Source organism: Silene latifolia, chromosome 1 (genome assembly GCF_048544455.1).
Source record: "Silene latifolia isolate original U9 population chromosome 1, ASM4854445v1, whole genome shotgun sequence".
NCBI lineage: Eukaryota > Viridiplantae > Streptophyta > Magnoliopsida > Caryophyllales > Caryophyllaceae > Silene > Silene latifolia.
The window spans coordinates 15,876,849-15,899,397 of NC_133526.1; the positions used below are offsets into that span (position 1 = coordinate 15,876,849).

Consider the following 22,549-nt stretch of genomic DNA (forward strand, 5'->3'; position numbering starts at 1 on the left):
CAATAGATGTTAATTACCGCTTGGTAAGAAAGAGTTTGTCACTAATTGAAATTGATGGTTTACTTGGTAAACGTGGTTGTAGGATATTACGTATAATCTCAAAGTTCAAGCCAATGCATAGTTATTGATCCGAAAACATGACATGAAAATAGTATGGAGTAAGTAAAATATCAATCGGTTTTATACAAAATTATTGTTATTTAAATTCATTAATCGAAACGCCTATGTGATTTTGGTTAATATTTTTGTGTAACTTTTCAATTTTAAAAATATCGGTTAACTGGATTATTAAGTTTTACCCGTTTATGTGCCAAATAAAATCGACAAATACAGAAGAAATAGAACCTTGATAAATAATTCTACTCTTTCTCGAGGCAACCCAAGTCTGACCGGATGTGGTGGCATCATTCGTGATGAGTCGGGCAATTTTATATCCGCTTTTACCCTTCCTAGTGGAGTTTGTACGTCTATGAGAGCCGAGATGAGGGGCAGGTCTGGAGCAGGTTTCTTCCGCAGTGAGCAAATTGTTGAGTAATAATCTCCGTCTTCTAATTCAAAGGTGCAATTGTGCAAAGACTTGATAGCTATGGATGGCTGGGAAGTGAATAACGACCCTATTTACTGAAGAGGCTAATCAAGCTGCAGCCCAAACAAAGGAACCCATTCGCATTCGACTATTACTATTATAGACGTTCCCCCGGGGGAGCTCAGATCCATCCTCCGCGAACACATTTTAGGAGTTTCATTTACTCGTTTAGTCATTAGTTAATTTTCGGGGCTTTGCCCCCCGTGTACCAAAAAAAAAACTCTCAAATTTCCGACAAGGACACAAAAAATGCTACAGAAAATGGTAGCAAATAATTTGCACGTTCTTTGTAAAGAAAAACAAAAAATCAGAAAATGCAAACAAGTAAGTGCACGATAGCAGGCAATACAAGCTGTAGTTTGAGTCTTACAATCAATCATACAGTTAACATCAACACAAATTATTCCATTATTGAGAATAATGAATGTTCTTACATTATTGGATACCATGTTTTCTTCCATTACCATGTTATAGAGTTATAGACTTATAGTAGGACAAAGACACTATATGGTCTTGGAACGATACCAATGTACGATTTTATGCTTAGGCTTATGAGAGGTTTCACGATAAAGCTACTTGAATTTCTAAAATCTGTGTCTCGATAATATTTCACTCTGAAAAAAAATAACATTCCTCAAATAATATTGTAACCGACCAAACCTAATCCCTGTATGACAACCCCAACTTACAACCTCACTTATACAAAGGGACTCACTCGTTAGTATGCTATGACTTAAACCCTCAAACAGACTAATAATAGCACTAAACGCATCACATTCTCAAACCACTCAAGTGAAACATGTATCAAAACTAAAGACACTTGTACTAGAACAAAACTCGTTTATATTTCATCATAAAATCACGAATATTTAGGAAGTGCAATAGCAGAGGCTAGCCACAGCACCACCGAGCATTCTCAAATGAAAAGAAACAAACGTTATACAAAACAAAACCAGCAGAAAACAAGAGTTACGTCCATCCATCCATCTAACCTACCAACTAACATTGAAATGAATATAGATTACAAATACCTAAAGAACTGAGTGAGCACCCGCAATATCTTCAAAAGCTCCCCTTCCACAGAGGATAAGTATCAGGCAATCAACAGAGGATAAGTATCAGGCATATGAAACAGACACCCAGCTTAAATTGCTTTAGCTGCATCAAACAGCATTTCTCAACACTGCATTCTCAACACTGCTCCGAGTCCTCCAACAACCTGCCAAACACAAGAACTAGATTTCATTATTGGAATGTAAATTATCAATCGCAATGACAACAGGCTAAAAATGGTGTATTATAGCTCGTAATATCAAACCCGTTTTTTTTTTTTTTGGCAGAATGAGACACAACAGAAATACAATACAAGAGAAGAGACTTGAATGTGCAACGCAAAGTTTTGGAGTGTTTGGCATGGCTATTTATGTCAAATTTTATACTTTCGTCCTTAAATAAAGTGTAGGTTTAACTGTTTACGCAGCACAGGCAGAGTGTCGTAGTAAAATACTCCCTCCGTCCCGGTCATTTGTTGTCCTTTGATTTTGGCACAAAGACCAAGGAAAGAGGAGGGGACCAATTACTAAAAGACAAGTGGAACAAATTAAGAGTGAATCGTCAAATTGCTCATCAAGTTCATTCTTAAAATAGAAAGGACAACAATTGACTGAGACATCCCAAAATGGAAAAGGACAACAAATGGCCGGGACAGAGGGAGTAGCATTAACCATGGAACATTCAGATGTTAAATACATCTTGCACAAGCCAATTTACACCTTCCAGCGGTAAAAGTGTATCATAAAAATAAAAACCAAAGCATTAAAACAAACGTGAATGACAACATGATATTTACCAAGAAGGAAAAGAGAAAAGGCTGAAATAAGGATATTATGTCGTACCCATAGTTCAATCCTGGTTGCAAGAGGGCATCATATGCTTCATATTAAAAGCGCCTTGGTTTTGATTCTGCCACAGTCACTCGAATACTTCTCCCATTGAAATCCTAAATAATTGAACAAGGTTACTATCATAAACACGAGAAAAGAGTTCATCACTAGAACGGTAAAAGAAACCACGGTTAGAGAATAAAGCAAAAGCGTAAGCAATAAAAACTAGAACGTGGATCAGCCAAGCATACGCTGTGATCTAAGACACTATTGTTTCTATTTCAAATTGAGCCAAAGAAATATGACATTGACAAAATTGTTTCTATTTCAAATTGAGCCAAAGACTCTATATTCTTTGGTTCTCGATTATAACTGAAGAAAGCAAGATGGATGAGCTTCTTTTTTATTGAGTACTAATCAACCCTTGATTTTAAAAGGCTTAAAAGACACATGGCGCTCCAAGGCGATGAGGTGAAGGGCGCATGCCATATAAACTTAAGGCGCATTGTTTTTACAAACAAATTTGCACCTTAAAAAACAAATTTGTGCTATAATACATTTATTTGGTTTTGAAAGAGGACTTACGAGTCAAAGAGTAAAAGCTAGGGATAATGTGGCAAAGAGATGAGAGTAATAGAAGAACTAGATTAAAAAGCACACAAACTGCATCGTAGGGTGCCTCCCAAGGCGTGCCTTTGTGGATTATTTCAAGGCACACCGGGGCCTTTTGGCAAGTGCCTCATTGAGCGTTGAGCTTTAGCGCTCACAAGGCAAGCTTATATAAACTAAGAGTAAACCCTCTAAATATTGCCAACATATGGTAAGATTACGTACATCTAAACACTGTACCCTGCAATTGGCGAGAGCCTCTGAGGCAGTGGGGTAATGTTTACAAGTAAGATGACAAAAAGATAAAGATACTTCTAAGGTTCAATACTGAGATTTTAGATGAGAATCGAAACATGGTAAACAACCATCATTGCATCTTAAAAACCAAAAGTATGACCGTCTTTGCAAGAATATCAAAATCAAGGCCACACAATTTTGAAGTTGGGTGAACACTAAGAGTTTACTCAATTTACTCCTAGTTAGCTTAAAAGCATGAAACCATAGACAACATGAGGCTCTTACCACACCATCCAAGGATTCAATCGCACTATTGACCTCCTCAGCTGAACCATAGGTTACAAACCCAAAACCTCTTGAACGACCACTGTCTCTGTCATATATAACTTTCGCTTCCACGACATTTCCCTTTTCACTGAATAATTGTTTTAGAGATGAATCATCAACTTCCCATGAAAGATTACTGACATGAAGTCTGTTATTGTTGTCAAAACTTCTTCCACCACTTCTAGGGCTAAAGTCATCCCTTTTAGGTGGTGGAGGTCCAGCATTCACCCTCAATGGTCTGCCATCAAGTTCCTGTTATTTATCACAAGTGTTTAAAATGTCAAAGTTGCGAATTTTGCCAGAAATAGACACATTCCTCATTTAAAAGTGTGAGAGAACTGAGAAGACAAAATTAAGAACTTACATAGCCATTGAATTGCTCAGCAGCTGCTTTCACTTCTTCAGCTGAAGACATGGTCACAAACCCAAACCCTCTGCTTCTCCCAGTAATTTTGTCATAGATAACCTGCGTCCATCATTAATTTAGAAACTCGGTATAAAATTAACCAAAGAAAACACATGATCAAGCATGTTTTAAACAATCACCTATCATAATGAAAACATGGAGTACATTATTGTCCTTCTTTAAATAACCAAAATATACACCATTGCAGAATTTATTAAAATCCTCTGGCTGGAGTACCAAATAAAAGTTCAAGTAAAGTTCATAGACCTATACTATTTGCAACCAAGAACAAATATTACAATACCAATGAACACGAGTAACATAACTTTGAATATACAACCAAAAAAAAGAATACAGGTAAACTCATAGTTTGAGAAGGAGCGAGGTGCATTGAGGGGATGAGGTGCAAGGCAGCAGGCGAAGCACGAGCCTTATGGACAAGAGGCGCACTGATTTTATAAATGAACATCCATATTTTACAATCACATTTTGCGCGCAAACAGTCCTGTTTTTTGTTTTAAAGAGAGCTAATGAATTTACAAGTGACAATTAAGGATAAGGGTGAGAAAAGACGGGCAAAATAAAAGAATTTGGAAAAAAAAAATATGTAATTGCATAGTAATTCGCCTGGAGTGCGCCTGACTAATTCCGCCTTGGGTGCGTCTTTTGTATTCCATGCGCCTTGCTATTTGGTTGGAGCCTGACTGAGCCTTTTTTTAAACTAAAACTCAAAACCAACTTTTTTAAAAACTTGCATATACTTTTTAAATTTCGCAACTTCAAGGCAAACAGCCGAAGCATTCACCAATATTTCAACTAAAACAAAAACTTACAAAAGAAAAGAACAAATAAGTGACATACTTAACTATAACACTTATGAGAAACATTTCTACCAAATATTCACAGCCCTACACATAACATCAAATGTTCCAACATAACAACATGAATTACAAAATTTGAACACTAGTAGCCATCAAATTTGAGCACACATAAACATATTTGATGGTCTTTCATTCGAAACAAGTCCATTAACCTCATTACTAAATGAGTAGTAATACACAAACATAATTGTCAAATAATTTGGGTCGACAAACATGAATCATCTTTTGAACCGGAGAAACCCTAGATAAAAATTGAAAACATGACATCAAACATTAACACCAGCATATACCCATCAACAAAATCCACAAATAAACCAATAAATTCACAAAGATTACAACTTTCTAAGCAATACAAGTACATAAACTTAAATAATTCAAATTAAACGGACAAAATTGAGTATTCCCTCCATCCCAAATCATTTGTTTACCTTTAATATTCTTTGTGGAGCCTATTTTAATAAAAAGGTAAACAAATGATTGGAACTGAACGAGTATTAAATTACAAAAAGGGGAAAAAGAAAACAACCTCAACCATTTCGACGGTACCAGCATTACCAAACAACCCAGCAAGCTCAGAGCTATCAACATTAAAAGGAAGATTCCCAACAAACAGCTTTAAATCAGGTGAAAACTGCTGCTCTCTTTCTTGCTGTCCATACTCATTCGATACGGCGACGTTTCGGACAAAACGGGTTGAAAGTGGGTCGACCCGTCTGGTGGAAGTTGGGAATGAAACGGTGTTCGAAGAAGTGGGTTTAGACAGAAAGAAGGAAGTGTGGAGTTTGGAGAAAGTGTGGGATTTTGGTGTTATGGAAGACATTAACAAAGATGTAGTGGAAGCCATTGTTGTTAGAAATGAAGAGAAAGGATGAGATGATAAGGTTATTGGGTAAGGAGAAGAAGAAGTGTGGGAGGAGATGATAAGGTTTATGGGAGGGATTGGGGTTGTGGAGTTGTGGTGTTGATATTTATGTTGTTGTAAGGTGTGTTGTGTGTATTTGTGTGTACCACTTGGTAAGTTGATATTTTTGGTGATTTGAGGTTGAGGCCCATGTCTCTTGTGAGTTGTGACTTCATTGGATATTTTTGTTGGTTGAGGCCCATATGGTCATCTCTCTTTTGAGGACATTATCTAAACTTGACCCTAATTTTGGCATACCTATGACTCAACTAGATCTTGTAAAAGCAATCCGATTCGAAAAAGTTGATCCGAGATCTGAAATTGACTCGAACTACACCACCCGAATGTGACCCGAACATGACCAGAGCTTTCTTGACTTGTAACTGACCCGATCCGAAATGGCCCGATCCAAAACCATAAAACTCGAAAATAACCTGACAAAATATAACTCTAGTTGAACCGAAATGGCTTGAAATGGCTTTACATCTCTTATTCATTGACCCGAAAATGACCCAAACCGAAACAACCTGACCCACTTGACCAGAAGCAGACCCGAAACCCGAAATGACCTGACCCGACCCGAATTAACCCAAAATCATTGAGAGACTCGAACTGGCCTGAACCGAATCCGACCCGAATTAACCCGTTTGTCAGGTATAACCCCGACTAGAGATGACCACTTTGGCCGTATTTTTTTTCGGCTGAAACGAGATGAACTGAATTGAATGACTTTGAGCTGAACTGAGTGGAGCTGGAGTGAACTAAATGAAGCTAAACTAAGAGTTAATTTTGTGAAAGGTGAGATGAACATAATGTAATACTATGACTTTCTAAGTCTGTTACTTGGCCGAATATGGCTTACTCAGCCGAGTAAGGGTGTCGTGTGTTTCTAGACAGTTTACTGCCCAGGAATACTCGACCGAGTATAGGAATACTCGACCGAGCATCCGGTCTGACGGGTAGTATTTCCACGGTTTGATTTATAGATGATTAGAATTATATAAATGTTGATTTCAGTTTCTTAATCACTCTTAACAAAACCTAAACTCTCAACGTAACTCTAATCATCTCCAAATCTGTCTCAAGTGCGTGGATCTTCGTGAGTCTTGTTCATCCTTCCTTGCATCGATTGTATCGATAAGCATCTGATTATATGAATTTCATCAGTTTGTCTTTTAGAGTTTTGCCTTAGTTTATGATTTGGGGGAAAATGGGGTTTTGGCAAATTGTGATTGGAATTATGTGATTGTTGTTAGGTGGAGACTTCGTAGAGGAGCCATTTTAGCCTGCTTGATTGTCTCATCTCAGTTTGTGTTAAGGTAGGGTTTCCCTACTCGGTTTACTGTTTAATTGATTTAAGTTTATGTGGTAATTGTTTGTACGATTGATATTGTGATTATCTGCTGTTGTTGGATCGGAGTTTGGTGATGGTTGTTGGTGATGTTCGCGAGGCGCGTCCTCGGCTGAGTGGAGTCACTTGCGGGAGTGGCTTCACGCCCTAGTTTCGCCCTCTGTGGAACCCGCGCACAGGAGGGGATGTGCACATTAATGAACGGAGTTATCGCTCGTTGATGAGCGGGGATTTGGTGGGTACGGCTACGGCCCCTCACTGGCAGGGCTACACACTTTAGTGTGTAGTTAGTTACATGATGTGATTGAGAGTTGGAGGTGGATTGTGAACAGCGGTTTATCTTATCGTACTTGTCTTATGTTGATTATGCAGTAAACTGACCTCGTTGTTGTTTTGTAAATCTATGGTGATCCATTCGGGGATGGGGAGCAGATTGTGACAGGTGATGATGATTATTAGCTCCGGGGACGAGATGGGGAGTCATCACTCGAGTCTAGCTTCCGCTGTCGTGAGATTTACCTTTCTAGTTTCAGTCGTTTGAGTACTAGTGAACATTGTTTTTGGATTTGGTTTTGGCACATGTTAACATTCATTCTTTATACTTTAATAAATGTTATTTTGGAATGGTAACTTTGATATACTAGCCTCAGAAAACCGAGATGGTGACGGTCTCTCATGCTAGGGTGGTCCTGGAAAGGTACCTTGGTATGTGGGGGTGTCACACATAACTCAACTAAATAGAGTTGAGATGAATTGAAATTTGCTGAAATTAAGCTAAAAAGAACAGGGCTTTAACAAGAAATGACCCGAAAACTCATTTTCGATTTGTTTGGATGAGGGGAAGTAGAGGGGAGGATATAAAATCTTTTATTTGGACAACAAATAGAATATGAGGCATATGGACGAGGAGAGACTTGGAGTGATCCATTTTTCCTCTCTCGAAACAAATCAAAATTACTCCACCATAGAAAAAATTTGGAGTAAAATTGTATTCAAACGTCCATTCCCCATTCTCGCTTCTTTTCCTTTCCATCATCTTTTTGATATCCAAACAAGGCCTAAGGAACATCAAAACTTAAATAAATTATAATACAATTACAAATGACCCGAAAATTCATTTAATAACATCAAAATTACAATAAACTATCAGTTGTAAAACATTGTCTTACAAATTTGTAATTCTGTCAACGAGCTTAGTTGATAAAAGTCATGAAAGATGCTGCTCTTGACCTATTTTCAAATCTCGTATGCGTTAAAATCGTCTTTGTGACTTCCTTTACACAAAAAAAATAAAAATATAATTCTATAAAACTTTCTATATTAGTGACTTATTAATTAAGAAGTTATTTTAGGGGCAAATTTTGAAAAAGTGGTGCTATACTGGTTGAATTAACGTTTTAGCCGATTGATTGCTAGAATAGTACCAAGATTGAATTGGATAACTCGTGTAGAGTTTTGTTCAGCCCGTGTGATGATAAATAAGACCATTAACAGAAAATTTAGCCATTTAATGGGCCGAAATAGCTGGGCCTTTTTCAGCTTAGTTTAGCTTCTACAGAAGCGGAAAGGACCAATACCCGACTGAAATAATAAGGTAGTTCCTCTGTTTCGGTTTTTTTTTTTTTTTTTTTTTTTTTTTTTTTTTTTTTTTGAGAGGAAACCCGAAGGTTCTATTGAATTACCGATAAATCAAACAGTACAGCATTGTTCACAGACGGAGGTAGAGACTCCGATCCAACAAAACTACTAGCTACTCTAGGAAAAGGATGAGCTAACTCACGAGCCACACAATTGTTTGCTCGACTAACAAAAGACCAAATAATAGAACTAAAAGAATTGCAAAGAGCTAAAATATCAGCTATAACAAGCGAGAAAATACTTCTTCCCATAGCCTTCCGCTTCAGCGCATCAATGACAGGTAGGCAATCGCTTTCCAAGATAACCTTCGTATGGCCAAAACGTACCGCTTCCTTCACGCCTTCGAGAACAGCAGCCGCCTCAGCAACCCTTGGGTCCCAACTTTGCACCTGCACAATCGAGGCACCCCACAGGACACATCCCCTCTCGTCCCGGCACACCAGCCCCATTCCCACGCCCTCCCCTTCTTTAACCTCGGCATCCACATTTATCTTCACATACTCCCTAGGCGGCGGAGTCCACCCCTTAACTCTTGTCCTCGTCAAACGTCCACCAGTACCCCCCGTTTTCGACCTCAAAAAACCTCCCCCTTCAATCTCGTCCATAACGTCACAAGTCCTCCGAATAACACTCTCAGGATTAACACAATTGTCTCCAAATATGACCTTATTTCGATGTTCCCATAAGGCCCAACATCCAACCATGAAAAGACCATGTTCACGCACCCCAAGCTCCCTCCAACTCGCCTCAATCCAGTCCCTCACTCCTCCACCCCTCTCGGCCGTAGCAGCATCTAAACCCAACCCCTCCCATAAACCTTGTGCAACCCGACAATCCCTGAAAAGGTGAAGACTCGACTCGAAAAAAGAATTACATAAAGAGCAAAAAGAATTCTCACCTCGTATTCGAGCTGCTATGTTTGCCCTCGTTGCCAATGCTTCGCTGCACAACTGCAAAAAGAAGAGCTTCACACGAGGCCATACCGGAACGTTCCAAATCCTAGTCCAAAGCCACCTCTCCCTTCCCCAGTCAGACGCACCCCCCAACTCCAAAGCATCTCCATTAGTAGCTAGGAACCCATAGGCCGACTTGACTGTATACACCCCATCCTTTTCCGCACACCAAGCCCATTCGTCCGGAGGTCTGTTCGGGCTAATCCGGATATTGCGAATCCTTTCCCGTTCAAACGGTAGAAACAAAGCTTCGAGAAGCCCCTCGTTCCAGCTCCCATTTCCGTCCTCCAACAAATCCGCGACCCTGAGACCCTCTTGCCCCGCAACCATAGGAGAGATGACCCGCCCCGACTGCGTATTTGGTATCCAAGCATCCTGCCACACTCGGGTAGTCAAGCCATCCCCAATCCGCCTTCTTAAACCCCCTCGTATCACATTTCTAGCTTCAATGATTCCCCGCCAAGTATAGCTCGGGTTATGCCCAACGGAGCATCCATTAAGCCGCCATCCGGGAAGTATTTAGCACGCATCACACGGGCTCAGAGGCTCTCCGGTTCCGTTAATAGTCTCCAAACATGCTTGCCTAGGAGAGCCATATTAAACAAGTGAAAGTCACGAAAACCCATACCTCCCATACCCTTCGGTTGACACAGTTTCCGCCATGCGACCCAATGAATGCCGTGTTTGCCCTCCTCGTGGCCCCACTAGAAGCGCGAGATAAGCGAGCGAATTTCCTCATAGAAATGAACGGGAATTTTAAAAGTACTCATAACATAGGTAGGGAGTGAATTGGCCACAGCCTTTAAGAGAACCTCCTTACCAGCCCTAGACAAAATTTTCCCGCGCCATCCTTCGAGTCGTTTACTTAACTTATCGCGAATGATATCCGTCAAAGCCTTCTTTGACCGCCCTATCACAGTGGGTAAGCCCAGGTATCGAGCTTGTTCATCGACCACTACAAACCCCAATCGTCTCGCCAAATTGTCCCTGCGCTCCAATGGAATACCCTTGCTGAAAGACATAGTAGTCGTATCAATATTAACCAATTGGCCAGAAGCTTGCTCATATCGGGTTAAAATATCACGCACAACCTACGCTTCCTCCATCTTCGCTTTTGTGAAGAAAATACTGTCATCAGCGAACAACAAATGCGAGATAGAAGGAGCACCCGCAGCAACTCGGATACCGTGAAGGGAATTAGTTTCAACTGCCCTTCGCATCATATTGGATAAGACTTCAGCGCAGAGAATAAAAAGATACGGGGATAGTGGGTCACCTTGTCGTATGCCCCTAGAAGGTCGAAATTCCTGCGACGGGTTTCCATTGATTAGTACAGAGAAGGAGACAGTCGACACGCAATCCATGACTCGAGCAGTCCATCGCCTATCAAAGCCCATAGTATTAAGAACTCTCTCCAAAAAAACCCATTCCACCCTATCATAAACTTTAGCCATGTCTAATTTAATAGCCATGAACCCGTCAGCTGCTCTTGACTGCTTCATCAAGTGGAAAATTTCGAAGGCCATCAACACGTTATCAGAGATTACTCTTCCCGGCGTAAACGCTCCTTGATTTTCTGACACTATATCACTGAGGAATTGCTTCAAATGATTTTCTAAGACTTTCGAAATTAGCTTATACGCGACATTGCAGAGACTAATAGGTCGGAAATCCCGTATTTTGTCCGGAGCTTTCTTTTTGGGAATTAGAACAATATGGGTCTTATTGTAAGGTCTTGGTGATAGTTCCCCACGTAAAATTCCGAGCACCGTCCGGACAACCTCCGGTCCCACCGTATCCCAAAAGGTCTGGTAAAAGAGGCCATTCATCCCGTCAGGTCCTGGAGCTTTAAGTGGATGCATTTGATTTAAGGCTTCAACAATCTCTTCCTCGGAATACTCCTGCCTTAGGATGGCATTCATAGGTTCAGTCACACGGCTCTCCAAACCCGCCATAATGTCATCCCCAAAAGTCGGATTCGTAGAAGTAAACATTTGCTGAAAATAGTCATTCGCCACCTTTGACACAACATCTACCCCTTCCCGAATAAACTCATCATCATCCACAAGCTTTGCTATATGATTTTTCTGTCGTCTTTCCCCAGCTCGAGTATGAAAAAACTTAGTGTTACGGTCACCATCCTTCAACCATAGAGCCCTCGACCTTTGCCTCCAATACTGTTCCTCTTGTCTCATCAAGTCTGCAATTTCAGCCACTAGTTTGCGACGCTTACTAATATTCCCTTCGGATCGGTCACCTTTGTTTAATTTGGCTAGCTGCTGGCGTTTACGTTCCATAGCTCGAGAGATCTTATTTATACTGGTTTTCTTCCACGCGCGTAATTCCCGAGAACATTCCTTCAAAACCGTGACCAAGTTTCCCCTCCCCCGTGCCATACCACGCTCCACAGCTTCGTCACACCCCTCCTCTCCGACCCAAATCTGCTCGAAATGAAATTGCCGCTGCTTAGGACGCCCCTCCTCTCTGCTATTAAGGACAAGTTTAATCGGTGCATGGTCCGACCACTCCCGCTCCAAATAATAAAGTCTAGCATACGGAAACAGATCCCGCCAAGAAGCCGTACATAGAGCACGGTCAATCATACTCTGTCGATTAGAATCCCCAGCCTGCCCATTGTCATAAGAAAAATTGTATCCCTCCCATGGAACGTCGCGAAGCTCACAATCATCAACAGCTGCTCGGAAATTATTCATTTGCCACTGCGGTCTGCTCCCTCCTTTCATTTCAGTCGAGAAAAGAATTTCATTAAAATCACCCATACAAACCCATGGCACCGAGGACTGTCTACTAAGAATGCGAAGTAACTCCCAAGATAAATGGCGGTCCGTCACCGCCGGCCAACCATAGAAACCAGTGACTCTACACTCTCCTCTCTCACTACGAACAAGAAAATCCATATGATGAACCGAGGCTGATAGAAACGTACAGTCAACCTCCTTTCGCCACATAAAAGCTAAACCACCTGATCTCCCTACACTATCAACCTCCATCCCGTGGAAACCTTCTAATTTCTCCTTCACCCTCCTCATTTCACGACCACTTAATTTAGTTTCGCATAAGAACAAAATGGTCGGGGCTTCCTTTCGTACCAAGGCACGAAGTGCAGTAACCGTGTCGGGGTTGCCCAAGCCCCGACAGTTGATGCTCAAGAGATTCATTGAGCCCGGCGGGGCTGCTCATCGGCAGCCTCCGCCTCAGGTATTAAGACGCCCCCGACTGTTTTCGACTTCTTTTGAGCACCTGCCTCCATCTCCTCCTCCCTATTCCTCTTCCCTGTCATGTCTCCACCCCCACGCTCTCCCATCCCCTTCAAGCCCGTATTGGCCGGTCTGCCAATTCTCGTCCAAGTGCCACCCACGTTCTTCCCTTGACTCACCCTCATCTCCCTCCGTTCACCCGTACTAGGAATAGAAGCACCGTCCTTCATCCCCACCATCGAAATAAGATCTTCCTGTGCTCCCTCCTCCTGCCCTCGAAATTCTTCAGTTCTAGTTTCCCCATCTTCCTCTACCCCTCCCCCTGCCATGTTAGACCCCCCAATCTGCTAATTCCTCCCTCCTCCCAGCTCGCATTCACCTTCCTAGCCTTGTCTCCTTGCCCCTTCGTAATCCCCGCCCCTTGCTTCTTCGCACGGAGATCAATAGCTATCGACTGTAATTTCGTTATCATATTCGAAATAACATCATCAGGATCATCCAGAGGAGCCGCATCGAAACTCTCCTTCAAATTCCTAGCCGCTTTTCCCGAGGTTGTCTTGGCTGTTTTGACAACCTTCCATGGTGACGCCCTTAACCAATCCCCGAATTGCAGTTCGTCTTCCTCATACGACCCTTCATCACAATCCTTCTCCCCATGCCCAATCATCCCGCATCCGTAGCAATAAGTAGGGAGTCTCTCATATTTTACATTAAAGTTGATAGTTCGTCCTCTCATTCGGACTGGTACAAAGGTCTTTAATGGCTTCGTGACATCATAGAGAATGCGTAACCGTATTGCTCTATCCATCTCCGTATTAGGGCCGAATTCAGCATCAATAAAGGTACCCAAGCAGTCCCCCATTCTCTTAGCATTCGTCAAATTTGTGCGACCCACGACATGAAGGTCATAGACGCGAGTCCAGATTGGAAAGAAAGAAAGTGGTACATCAGAAATCTTACCCGACTCATTTGGTTCATTGAAACACCAGAGGAACTTGTCAAAATGCCATGGTTGGCCTTCCAAAACCCTAGCTTTGTCTCTTTCCGAAACAAATCGAAAGATAAAGATTTTTTCCTTAGCATCGACCACATTGCCCATCATCGGCTCCGTAGGGTTCCATAGATTAATCATCGTTTCCACTGCCGCCTTGACATTGATAGCCCTAGATGCCCACAATTTCCCAACCAACATAAGACGGTTCTTATCTCGGCCTTCATCCAAACCCTCTTCCCATTCTATCGAACCATCATCCTCCTCGATAGGATTTTTACCATTCCGACGTGGCCCCGAAGATTCACTCGTCATTGGCACCTGCACAAAGAAAACAAAGAAAACAACGAAAAAGAAACGATAACAGAAAACTAATCTCACGAAAGAGACGTGAGAGAAGCCTCGAAGTAAAGGAGAGAAAGACAAAGAAAATTTGACGGAGCCCTAGGAAACCCTAGACGGCATTTTTTATTAAGTAAGCGTGAAAGCAGTATTAGTACAGTGCCCTCTGTTTCGGTTTTTTGTTTACTTTTAATTTGGCACAAAGATAAGAAAGAGGAGGGAGTTCATTATTAGATGACAACTGAACCAAATTAAGCTTGGAGAATTCAACTGCCATCAAAGGCATTCCTAAAATTGAAAGACAAACAAATAACTGAGGCACAACCGAATAGAATAGGCAAATAAATAACCGGGACGAAGAAAGTAGATATTACCCTTTCGCCCCCGTTAAAAATTTTTTGGCCTGCTGACTTCAAACCCTAGCTCCGCCATTAACTGTAACCATGTTGAAGTACAAAAGTTTTCTTACCTAATCAAAAAAAAAAAAAAAAAAATGTTGAAGTACAAAAGTGCCCATCTTATTTTGTTCTTTGCAAAGGAAAAACTAGGAGACACAATAACATGGGCTTAAAGTCCTAAATATATGAAAGAGTAGGCTCTTAGACCTCTCCTTAGATATCCCAATTCATGACCTCATAGGTAAATTGTCATTCACTCAACAATTGCATGATCTTTTAGTAGTGACAAAAGTTGGCCTTCTAGTAAAGCCCAAATTATAAATTGAAACAAAGATTGTTCTTGAGAATTTAACCATCTACTGGAGTAAATAGACAGAGTATATATTATGAGTATTATTTATCGGACCATTATCATAGACCCTTGTCAACTAGCCTAAACAAAAACAAGTTAGTCTCACCGAAGGGCGAGAGCAAAAAGAAAGAAAAGAGAAAAGAAACAAAATAAATGAGTTCTCTCTCAAAATCTTTCATTTGTTTGGATATTTTATCATTGATCTTGAAGACGGGAAAATAAATTATTTATATTTGATGCCTAGCTCATTCACTTAGTAAAGTGTCCAAAGATACAAAGAGATGATAATGAACATGCATTATACACACTTAAACAAAAAAGCTTAGCGAAACAAGGTTAATTTACAAGATTTCATCATTTTGTTTACTCATTCACTTTGCATGCATTTTTCTCTTTCAATTTTATTACGGCACAACTCTATAATTACTATGTAAACTTGTGTATATAAAGTACCACAAATTCTCATTTGTGACGGACATATCCGTCGCAAGCTTGCGACGAGTCAAATACAACCCATGTGGAGTAGATAAGACAAAAGCAAAGTGACTAGGGAGTAACATTCTGTTTTGTCTTATATACCTAACATGATATTATTTGACCCGTCGCAAGCTTGTGATGGATATACCTGTCACAAGGGAGACTTGCTGATAAAGTACACTCTGCATCGTTTTAATTGAAGACAAGCTAATTAAAAACATTGAATCGAATATATAATAAAAGCATACCAAAATGAGCCACACCAATCTTATGATTATCTTTATTTTGGTAGGAGTCTTGCATTCCCAATTTGAGCCAACAAAGGCACTATTGATGTTTAGGAAGTATCGTGTTCGTGTTCTTAATGAGATTGAAAATACTTATATTACAGTGCATTGTCAATCTAAAGACGATAATATTGGTGCACATATGTTAGCGTATGGGTAATATATCGAGTGGGGATTTAAACTTAATTGTTCCTTGAGCATGCTCTACTTTTGTCATTTTTATTGGAGTGATCAGGACAAAAGTATTGATGTTTTTAAAGTAACTTTCGGATATATATGCAAAAAATAATTTTTTTTTTGTCAAATACAACCTTTAAAAAAAAATTATTTTTAAAACACAACCTTTAATAAAAAAAGTTGGACAAACACAACCTTTAATAATTTTTTTTGTTGTCAAACACGACTTTTTGTCCAGATTTTGACAACTTTCTTACCACTTACAATGGGGGTGACTTTCAGTCTATATTTGAGATAGCAAACGAGCTCAGTCTCGTTGGAAGGGTGGAAGTACATGTTTTCCAACGGTTGTCAACACGGTGGTCAAAGATGGCTTTATGTGGGATAAATTGGTGTGTAAAGTAAGGTTGGTCACAGAGGGTTGATGTAAGTTAAAGTAGGATTTTTTCATGGGTCAATTCACTCCTCTCGAACCACCATTTGCAACCAACAATCACCACAAACAACACAATTACGACATACCTTGCACTCCCCTCAACCTACATACCAAATTTTAGACCAAACAAAACATCATTAGCCCATTAAAAGACCCTCGAAAACCCCCTAACCACCAGTTGTAAACCCAGACTTACAGCCCTTTCTCTGACCAGTCTTACTTTACGCACCAATCGACCCCACATAAGACCACATTCGACTACCGTGTTGACAACCCCTGGAAAGCTTGTACTCCCACCTTTCCTGGAAAGCTTGTACTCCCACCTTTCCAACGAGTCCAAGAACACCTTAAACCGACCTCGTTTGCTTTCTCAAATATAGACTGAAAGTCACCCCATTGCATGTGGTCAGGAAGTTGTCAAAATTTGGACAAAAAGTCGTGTTTGATAAAAAACTTTATTAAAGGTTGTGTTTGACAAACTTTTTTTTTATAGGTGGTGTTTGGAAATATTTTTTTAAAGGTAAATATGCGTATCCAAGAGAGATGTGCACATTAATGACTTGAGTATGAAGGGACGCGTGTGGTCGAGGCACGTCGTCTGGCAGGGGATCCGGTTAGCGCCCGGACCCGGTACCACAGGCGTGTCCCAAGTACTTTCTTACGGACTGCGGTCTGGCTGCTTGGTAAGCGGTGCTGCGGTGCCGTTACCGGGTTGGGGGTAAGTTTGGGCGTGTTCCGGTACCAGTATGATGATTGTATAATAGAGTCTTGTTCATATCATTCGGCATGTTGCATATTTACATATCGTGTCATGTATCATGTTTTATTATCGAAACTGACATATTTGGGTTGTGTGTAAATTGTCACCTATTTCCGTGGTGGCCTACGTTGATCCATATGCTATTTCCGATCATATGGGGAGCAGTTTGACTATATGTTTTGCTTGTTGTCGTAATCGAGGTTTCGGGCCGCGCTTTGGACTTGGAGTCGAGTTGCATAGTTGGACGACATAGATAGTAGTTGAGTTGTATTTGGCTTAGTTTACATTTGTTAATCATTTGTAATTTACTAAACTTGTTGCTTATATAAAGTGTTTCTAAATTATAATTTCGATTTCAATGCCTTGGAAAACCGAGATGGTAACATCCTCTAATTACCTTGGCTGGGTAAGAAGGGGTGTTACAAAGTGGTATAAGAGCGACGATTTTGGAGCCTAAACCAATGAACCAAAATAAACCTAGAAGAGTCTAATAAAATGAACCCGACATGAGTACAACAGAAGGTCGGCTTTTGGAAGGGTAGACGCCCTCATCTCAAAACTAGGTCCTATTGTCTCGGTTGGTCACTACATGGGTGGTTACAAGTATGGGTGAACAATATGAGAAGTTCATATGCTTACATGTGTGTTATAATGCGTTGATAGGTTTCTTGCATGTTATAGCACTTGATGTGATGTATGATGAAATGTAGAAGTTGGATGAGTAGATTTACGTATTGGGACATGTTTTGAAGGTGATTCATGCATGATGGTATGAAGGATAATATTCCCGTTCTTTGGATTCACATTGTGTGCTTACTTGATGCTTGTTAGTGTTATCATTAGAGTGTGACTAATGATGATTGTTAGTAAAATAGTCGCGAGTATGAAAGTCGTACGCCAAAGACGGTACGTAGGATGACGTATGAACTAACTCGGGATGAGTCACCAGATAGCGAACCTTATCTTTATGTTGCAGGGATACCATCATTCGAATTTAATCGGGATTTTCAAGCTATAGGTAATCACTCCAATGAGTACGAGTCAACACTAGGCCGAGTACAGTGCACTCGACCGGGTGGACCTTGGCACTCGATCGAGTGGACCAATTTCCAGAATCTAGAAAACTCCTGGAAACTGGGCACTCGACCGAGTGCTTTACACGTGCTGGAATTTCGAGTAAATTCTTCTTTTTACTCTATCTTATCTTCTTCATTTATACATTTTACCTCATATCTTCACCACCAAAATTCCCCTAAAAACAATTCTAAAACTTCATTGTAGTGATTTGTTGCTTGTGTTTAAGTTATTTTACTTCCTTAATTTCTTCATTTAGCAATGTAAGTATTTCATCTTCTCTTTTATTTTTCCCTAATTTGATTTTGCTTAGATCTACACTAGTTTGTTCAAGTTTTGTCAAATGTTTGCATGTTTCTACTTAATTCATGGTAGTAATTAACTCATTGGTTGACAAATATCAAGTTTTCATGTTGATTTTTGCCCCAAAATTGATGAACTCGAAAATATGTGTTCTTAAGTCAATAATTTGATTTTTGTGTTTGTTGCTTGGTTTAATTGAACAACAAAGGCTTAACTTTTGTTGTTAGTGATGGATATCTTGTTTTATATGTAAAAAATTTTGTCTTAAAAACCCGTCTTAAGTTTTCAAAATTTAGGATATTCATGCCGAAATTTTGTTAGTGATGGATATTCATGTCGATCTTTGCTAGTAATGTGGTACATTCTCTTAAAACAAAAAATTCATCTCAAAAAACGATCCAAATTTTCAAAATATATGGTGTGAATGAACAAAATTTGATTTTTGCATCTTAAAACATGGTTTAATGGTATTATGAGGCTATAATCTTTATGAGTATCACTATAACATGGTTTAAATTGAATCCCCATCTTCATGATTTAGCCAAAGATCTTGAAATTCTTGTAATAAATGGGTCAAGTTTTGATTTTTATGCTTACAATATGGTTTAATTGTCCCATGTCATTTAATCTTTGATTGTGATACATTGTGAAGCCTTATATTGAAATTTTTGTCTTAAAAGTTCCTAAAATTTCAAAAAAAAAAAAAATGAGTAACATACATACGCTCAATTTGATTTCTTCAAGCTAAATGTTGTCTTAATTGTCGTTTGATAATCCAAACTTGGTTGGTAATACCATGCACTATATTATATCGAATATTTCGTCTTAAAGATTTCCAAGGTTTTTCGAGACAAATGGTCCTTAGGTAAAAGTTTTGACGTTGTATTTCATTCTTGAGTCAAGCATAATTAAGGTTTGGTGATAATTAAAGACATTGCATATTGTTTTAATTAGGATTTGATGTTGCATTATTTCACAAGAATTTAAATTTTGAGAAATTTTGTGTTTTCAACAAGCTTTTGGTTTGATTAATTACAAAGGAAGTCATGCCAAATTTCGTTCAATTGTTACTTATCAACTAAATGTGTCCGGAAAATTTCATTCACTTCCAAAGTTGGTTTGATTCTCATCCTGCTTTCCTATATCTTGTTGTGTGAACCGATTTTGTAGCATGTCTAGGAACGCTCATGCCAACCGTGGAAGGAACGCCCGCCAAAAACTGGTGGCACCACCCGCCATCACGACTAATGAATTTCCAGGTGTAGAGTTTGAAAATGAGGCTCACCGGAACACCTTCTCTCTTTTTGGCTGGAAGGCGCATGACCGCCATGAGGTGCATGTCGGAGAGTGCGTTGACAACCTTCGGAATTGAGGACGAGGTGCAAGACATCTATGGACTGTAAACTTTGAGGGAGAAGAGCTACCGTAACCTTACCCTCGAGTTCTTGAGCTCGTTTGTCTACAACAAGGAGGATCACTCCGTGAGCTTTAGGCTCAAGAAAACACCCTTACGTGACGTGTTTGATGACCATTTGGGGGTGGGAAGAAGGACCGCTTTTACCCTTGACAAGGCGGGTAAGAAAATGAAGGCCACCAAGTACTTTGACCTTTATACTAGTAACCATCATACCCTAATGAGTGACATGAAAGTAAACTATGTGGAGCAACCCTATCTTGAGGATCTTCCTTCACCTTGTGACCATTATTCTCTTTGGGAGAGATGACCCAAGTAAGCTTAATTCCATCGAGATGTTGCTTTTGAGTTCTTATCTCAACCCTTCCTGTGAGCCGCACTTTTACTTTAGTACCGTGTCCATAATGAGCCTAGCGTTTGAAAGAATGACCAAACCGAAGAAATGCTCCCTTGATTGTTGTGCCTTGTTAACTAGGTTGACAAGGAGATTGTTAAACTATGACCGGGGGAGGTGGATAGACCATTGACCGTTGAGGTGCCATACTTTGACATTGACCATTCGAAGTACCTCAATTGGCTTGTGGACACTAATTAGAAGGATGCCTATGGGTGGAAGGTGGATGCATATTGGTATGTGAAGCTCCCCGTACAAGGGAGTTTACCCCCGACCGGAAACTTGCCCGATGTGAGTCCATCTCGCCTTCCTCCCCAATGTTACACCATTCCGAGCGAGCTTACCTATGACATTAATGATGAGACAATGGAAATTAAAGGATCACCACTTCACCGCCTCGTGTACCCCCTAGACATTCTATGCATGCTCCTTCATCCTATACCATGTCCATACCTTCACCACCACGTGCACCTCCTAGACATTCTATGCATATACCATCACACGCCGGAGGACATGCCAAACCTTCGCCGAGCTATGACCACAACTATCACATGGCGGATCTCATCCAACGTGTGAATACCGACCTAGTGTTGCAGGACATTCATGAGATAACCTATAACCAAGGTGTGCGACCCGCACATCGTCCTAGCTATTGGTCTGGGGAGGGGAACACATTGGGTGTTTTCGAGGACTATCCGTCGGATTAGGCCAATAGGATCCCCTTCCATGATTTGCATTTGCTTGGTCCATGGACGAGAGTGCATTATGCCACCCGGACTTTCTTTGGGGATGCCTATCAAGGTGGTGGGAGCAGGGAAGGCATGTTTGGACCGAGAGCGGGATCCATGGAGCATGATGGTGGTGGCTATGATGATGTCGTGGTCAAGGATGTTGATGAGGAGACCTCAAGAGAGTCAAGGAGTGAGAAGCATGTCACCCGAAGGTAGGAGTCGCCGGTGAACAATGAAGGAGCCTTAGTCCGGTGGGTGAAGCTGCTTGGTAAGAGGAGGAAGTCCTCTCACTAGTTCTGGATGTTTTGAATCGAATTTATTTGACATTTGTCTCGGTTGAGATTTGAACAATTTATTTATTTTGTTATGTGTAATCTCGGCCATAAGGCCACATTTGGTTTATATTTGAGACATACAATGGCTGAGTGCTACTTTCACTCGACCGAGTGCCCGCTTACTCGGTCGAGTGACCCTTACACTCGACTGAGTGAGCTGATTATACCACGTTTTGCATGTTTTCGACCAAATGTCGAGTGAATACCCTTACTTAGTGACCAAAATGGCCTCTTAGTAGTTGAGCGGGCCTAGTAGGACTTGCATGATCGATTTTCGTGAATTATTTACGTTTGATCATAGTACTTCGTGTGTCATTATTGCTTGGTGTGTTATCATTTAAAATGTGTTTAATTAATCAATAGCAACATGGCATGACTAAATAAACGGTAAGGACATGTGATAATAATCTTATATGACAAGTGATGAATTTTCGTGATGTTATAATGAGTGCCATTTATGAATTTCATGATAGTTGTTCGATGCATAAATGAATCTTGTAACGGTTATAAACGGGAATACTTATATGGAATGGAGATAGATGTGAACACATGTGTGATCATGTGGTACATTTGACGCGGTATATGCTTGACATGAGGATTACGCGAATAAGAAGTATGGATGGTAATTGAGTTCTATTAGAATACATAATTTATCATGTGGTGTCCATTATTTTATTAAGTCATATATTTTGGTCATGAGAATATAAACGTGTATATATATACATACCTATGAGTGAGGCACGAAAATAGTGACACGAGTCGGGACTGTTACAGAATTAGAATACAACGTTTAGTTTGACCTTGCACTTTGACCTTTGAGAAACCATAGTGGGAGAGTTATATAAACGGTATTATCACTATATGAGGTTGACCATGAGACATTCTTAATAGAAAATAGAGTACGTTTAACCCGGAAACTTGATAGTTTTGGATTTTATTAGAGGGATAATGAGAGTGTTCATGATATTGAGCGGCGAACTTCGGGACGAAGTTCTCTTTTAGGGGGAGTGAATTTATTAATTGGGACTAAAGAGATATAAACATGATATGTGTATGAGTGTAAGAGAGTGTATACGGTAAGGACTTAC

General features: G+C 40.3%; 2 protein-coding genes across 3 annotated transcripts; both read right to left on the reverse strand.

Moving 5' to 3' along the window:
• Positions 1–1,412: 1,412 nt before the first annotated feature.
• On the reverse strand, positions 1,413–5,967 carry LOC141599957 (RNA-binding protein CP29B, chloroplastic-like). 2 transcript variants are annotated; one of them, XM_074420104.1, is made up of 5 exons: positions 5,456–5,967; positions 4,007–4,108; positions 3,601–3,894; positions 2,482–2,585; positions 1,413–1,805 (listed from the first exon to the last, which is right to left on the reverse strand). In XM_074420104.1, the coding sequence occupies exons 1-4, from the start codon at positions 5,771–5,773 to the stop codon at positions 2,526–2,528; spliced, it is 774 nt and encodes a 257-aa protein (XP_074276205.1). In that variant the 5' UTR covers positions 5,774–5,967; the 3' UTR covers positions 1,413–1,805; positions 2,482–2,525. The 2 variants fall into 2 exon arrangements, with proteins under 2 accessions (XP_074276205.1, XP_074276211.1); XM_074420110.1 differs by having other exon boundaries at positions 1,413–1,821; positions 5,456–5,921.
• A 2,884-nt stretch (positions 5,968–8,851) lies between these two features.
• Positions 8,852–10,102, reverse strand: LOC141641097 (uncharacterized). The gene has a single exon (XM_074449777.1). It carries the CDS (start codon positions 10,100–10,102, stop codon positions 8,852–8,854), a length of 1,251 nt encoding a protein of 416 aa, XP_074305878.1.
• Between the last annotated feature and the right edge of the window lie 12,447 nt (positions 10,103–22,549).

Bases quoted from the DNA above. Each gene is read 5' to 3' on its own strand.
- LOC141599957 (XM_074420104.1), bottom strand. From the start codon at position 5,773: ATGGCTTCCACTACATCTTTGTTAATGTCTTCCATAACACCAAAATCC. The intron at 3,895-4,006 runs GTAAGTTCTTAA...GATAAATAACAG, and splicing joins CTGAGCAATTCAATGGCTAT to GAACTTGATGGCAGACCATT. The intron at 2,586-3,600 runs GTAAGAGCCTCA...TCAATTATTTAG, and splicing joins TTGAATCCTTGGATGGTGTG to GATTTCAATGGGAGAAGTAT.
- LOC141641097 (XM_074449777.1), bottom strand. From the start codon at position 10,102: ATGGTTGCGGGGCAAGAGGGTCTCAGGGTCGCGGATTTGTTGGAGGAC.